The sequence below is a fragment of the Borostomias antarcticus genome (assembly GCF_949987555.1).
Source record: "Borostomias antarcticus genome assembly, chromosome: 12".
NCBI classification, from domain to species: Eukaryota; Metazoa; Chordata; class Actinopteri; order Stomiiformes; family Stomiidae; genus Borostomias; species Borostomias antarcticus.
Window position 1 is genome coordinate 11590814 of NC_140245.1, and position 3668 is coordinate 11594481.

At 50.0% G+C, this 3668-nt stretch overlaps 1 protein-coding gene across 1 annotated transcript in view; it reads left to right on the top strand.

Annotated features, from left to right (window-relative positions):
* Positions 1-289: 289 nt before the first annotated feature.
* The window catches only part of LOC311315710 (neurocan core protein-like), a gene marked incomplete at both ends in the record, with an annotated part of 38316 nt that continues 34937 nt past the window's right edge, over positions 290-3668 (top strand). The window contains one exon of the mRNA XM_084446415.1: positions 290-326. Coding sequence (XP_084302541.1) covers positions 290-326 — 37 coding nt within the window. The remainder of the gene's footprint in view (positions 327-3668) is intronic.

Consider the following 3668-nt stretch of genomic DNA (forward strand, 5'->3'; position numbering starts at 1 on the left):
GGCCGCCGATCTATAGGGGATTCCATCGCTCCGCGCAGCTTAAGCACATTATTCCCACTCTGCCGGAATAAGGCTGTTGTTTTTCCGTGTCCCTGCTGGGGATTCATATTTTGGTTTGAAACGTCGACAAATTGATGTGTTAGACGGGGGAGCGGGGGAATTGAACGATGCCACAAAAAGTAAACAGAAAATGGGAAATCGAACAGCAGGTTTGAGAGGGCGGCGGCGCGGAGTCGGTCTGCGTCTGGTCCGGGGCTCACGGGAGAGAGGGATGAGGTGTGTGGGAGTAATGGATCACTACCAGGCTGTTCTTCCTGTCACCACCGGTTAAACTGAAGGTGAAGTCTCATCCGGGACAGAAATGAGGTTTATCTGTGGTGGAAGGGTTGACATTTCAGTATTTCTAAAGCAGTCACACACTGATTGAGTGAGGAAGAGGAAGTGAGACTGACTGACTGACTGACTGACTGGCTGACTGACTGGCTGACTGACTGACTGACTGGATGACTGACTGACTGACTGACTGACTGACTGACTGACTGGCTGACTGACTGACTGACTGACTGACTGGCTGACTGACTGACTGACTGACTGGCTGGCTGACTGGCTGGCTGACTGACTGACTGACTGACTGACTGAATGACTGACTGACTGACTGGCTGACTGACTGACGACTGAGTCTCTCCCAGATAAGCAGCGAGGACCCCCCCACCCTCTGAGCTGACCACATCTGACAGATAGAAGGAGGGGGGGGGGGGGGTGAATGGATGGATGGTGTGTGTGGGGGGGGGGGGGTGGATGGATGGATGGATGGTGTGTGTGGGGGGATGGATGGATGGATGGTGTGTGTGGGGGGGGGTGAAAGAGGAATCATAAAGAGGAGAGGTGGGATGTGGGGTTATAGGGGCAGCCGTACTGGTTTTCCTGTTCCCATGGTTACCCAGAGGCCGGGTCACATGGCAACCAGTCAGAGAGCATCGCCGGTGCCTGTCGACAGAGAGATGGGACGACCACCCTGACCCCACAGCACCTGATACCAGGCTGATACCAGAGGGAGAGGGAGAGGGAGGGAGAAGGAGGGAGAGAGAGGAAGAGGGAGAGAGGGAGGGAGAGAGGGAGAGGGATGGAGAGAGAGGGAGGGAGGGAGAGGTGGAGAGAGGGAGAGGGAGGGAGGGAGGGAGAGAAGGAGGGAGAGGGAGGGAGAGGTGGAGGGAGAGAGAGGGAGGGAGAGAGGGAGAGGGATGGAGAGAGAGGGAGGGAGAGGGAGAGGTGGAGAGAGGGAGTGAGGGAGGGAGAAGTGGAGAGGGGTGGGTAGAGAAAGACAATGAGACTATGCAGCAAAGAGGCAGGCAGAAATTTAAAAAGGCGTAGAGGTATAAGACAGATAGAGTGAGGAGGGGAGAGAGGGAGGGAGGTAGAAAAGATATGTAGAATATATCTCTTAGAACAGATAGAATGGTGAGGAGAGGGAGGGAGGGAGGGAGGAAGGGAAGGAGGGAGGGAAGGAGGGAGGGAGGGGGGAGAGAGAGAGGGAGGGGGGAGTGAGGGAGGGAGGGGGGGAGGGAGGGGGGGAGGGAGGGAAGCTGGAGACGGGCAAACAGAGAGCAGGTGTTTGAGTGGAGATATGAGTGGGATGAAATGAACATGCTGAAATTGAAATTAATTATGTCTCCCATCCCTGTCTGTGTGTGTGTGTGCTTGTATGTGCTTGTCTGTATGTATGTGTGTGCATGTATGTGTGCGGGTGTGTGTGTATGTATGTATGTGTGTGCTTGTTTGTGTGCGAGTGTCCGTGAGTGTGTGTGCGCGTGTGTGCTTGTCTGTGTGTGTGTGTGTGCATGTCTGTGTGAGAGTGTCTGTGTGTGTGTGTCTGTGTGTGTGTGTGCATGCTTGTCTGTGTGTGTGTGTGTGTGTGTGTGTGTGTACATGTGCATGTGCTTGTCTGTATGTGAGTACCCGTGTGTGTGCCTGTGTGTGCGCGTGCGTCCGTGTGTGTGTGTGCATGCCTGTGTGTATGTGCTTGTATACTGAAATAGAAAATATATGTTTCTTGTTCTGGGTTTCCGTAGGTCCACTAATGTAGCTAATGAATCCCTGAGGTCTTGTTAGCAGTAGGGACACCTCTCTCCTTCCTCTCTCCACACCTCTGCCGCTCTCCCGCCTTCCTTTCTCCATTCCTTTGTCTCTCTCTCCTTCCTCTCTCCACTCTGCCTCTCCTTCCTCCATCTCCTCTCTGCTGCCTCTCTCCTCCCTTCTATCTCAGTTCTCTCTCCTCTACTCTTCCTTTCGGCCTCCCCTCTCCCTAATTTTCACCGGTCTACTGCATCTGTCTGTTTGACACACTACTGTTCACTATAGTACAGCTAACAGTCCACTACTGAACAGATAACAGCACAATGCTGTTCACTATAGTACAGCTAACAGCACACTACTGTTCACTATAGTACAGCTAACAGTCCACTACTGTTCACTATAGTACAGCTAATGGCACACTACTGTTCACTACCACACAGTTAACAGCACACTACTGTTCACTACAGCAGAGCGAGAGTACACTACTTTTCACTATAGTACAGCTACAGCACACTTTTGCTCACTACCACACAGCTAACAGCACACTGGTGTTCACTACCACACAGCTAACAGCACACTACTGTTCACTACCCCACAGCTAACAGCACACTACATAACACTACTGTTCACTACAGTACAGCTAACAGCACACTATTGTTCACTATAGTACAGCTAACAGTCCACTACTGTTCACTACCACACAGGTATCAGCACACTACTGTTCACTATAGTACAGCTAACAGTCCAGTACTGTTCACTACAGCACAGCTAACAGTCCATTACTGTTCACTATAGTATAGCTAACAGTCCACTACTGTTCACTACAGCACAGCTACAGCACACTACTGTTCACTATAGCACAGCTAACAGCACACTACTGTTCACTATCTATAGTACAGCTAGGGCACACTATTGCTCACTACCACACAGCTAACAGCACACTCGGTTCACTACAGCACAGCTAACAGTCCACTACTGTTCACTATAGTATAGCTAACAGTCCACTACTGTTCACTACAGCACAGCTACAGCACACTACTGTTCACTAAAGTAGAGCTAACAGCACACTACTGTTCACTATAGTACAGCTAACATTCCACTTCTGTTCACTATAGCACAGCTAACTGCACACTACTGTTCACTATAGTACAGCTAACAGTCCACTACTGTTCACTACAGCACACTACTGTTCACCACAGTACAGCTAACAGTCCACCACTCTTCACTACAACACAGCTAACAGCACACTACTGTTCACTATAGTACAGCCAACAGTCCACTACTGTTCACTACAGAAAAAACAACAGCACACTACTGTTCACTATAGCACAGCTAACAGTCCATTATTGTTCACTATAGCACAGCTAACAGCACACTACTGTTCACTATAGCACAGCTAACAGCACACCACTGTTCATTATAGTACAGCTAACAGTCAATTTCTGTTCACTACCACACAGCTAACAGCACACTATTGTTCACTATAGTACAACTACAGTGCGCTACTGTTCACTATAATACAGCTACAGCACACTACATTTCACTACAGCACAGGCACAGTCCACTACTGTTAACTACTGCAGAGCTAACAGCAC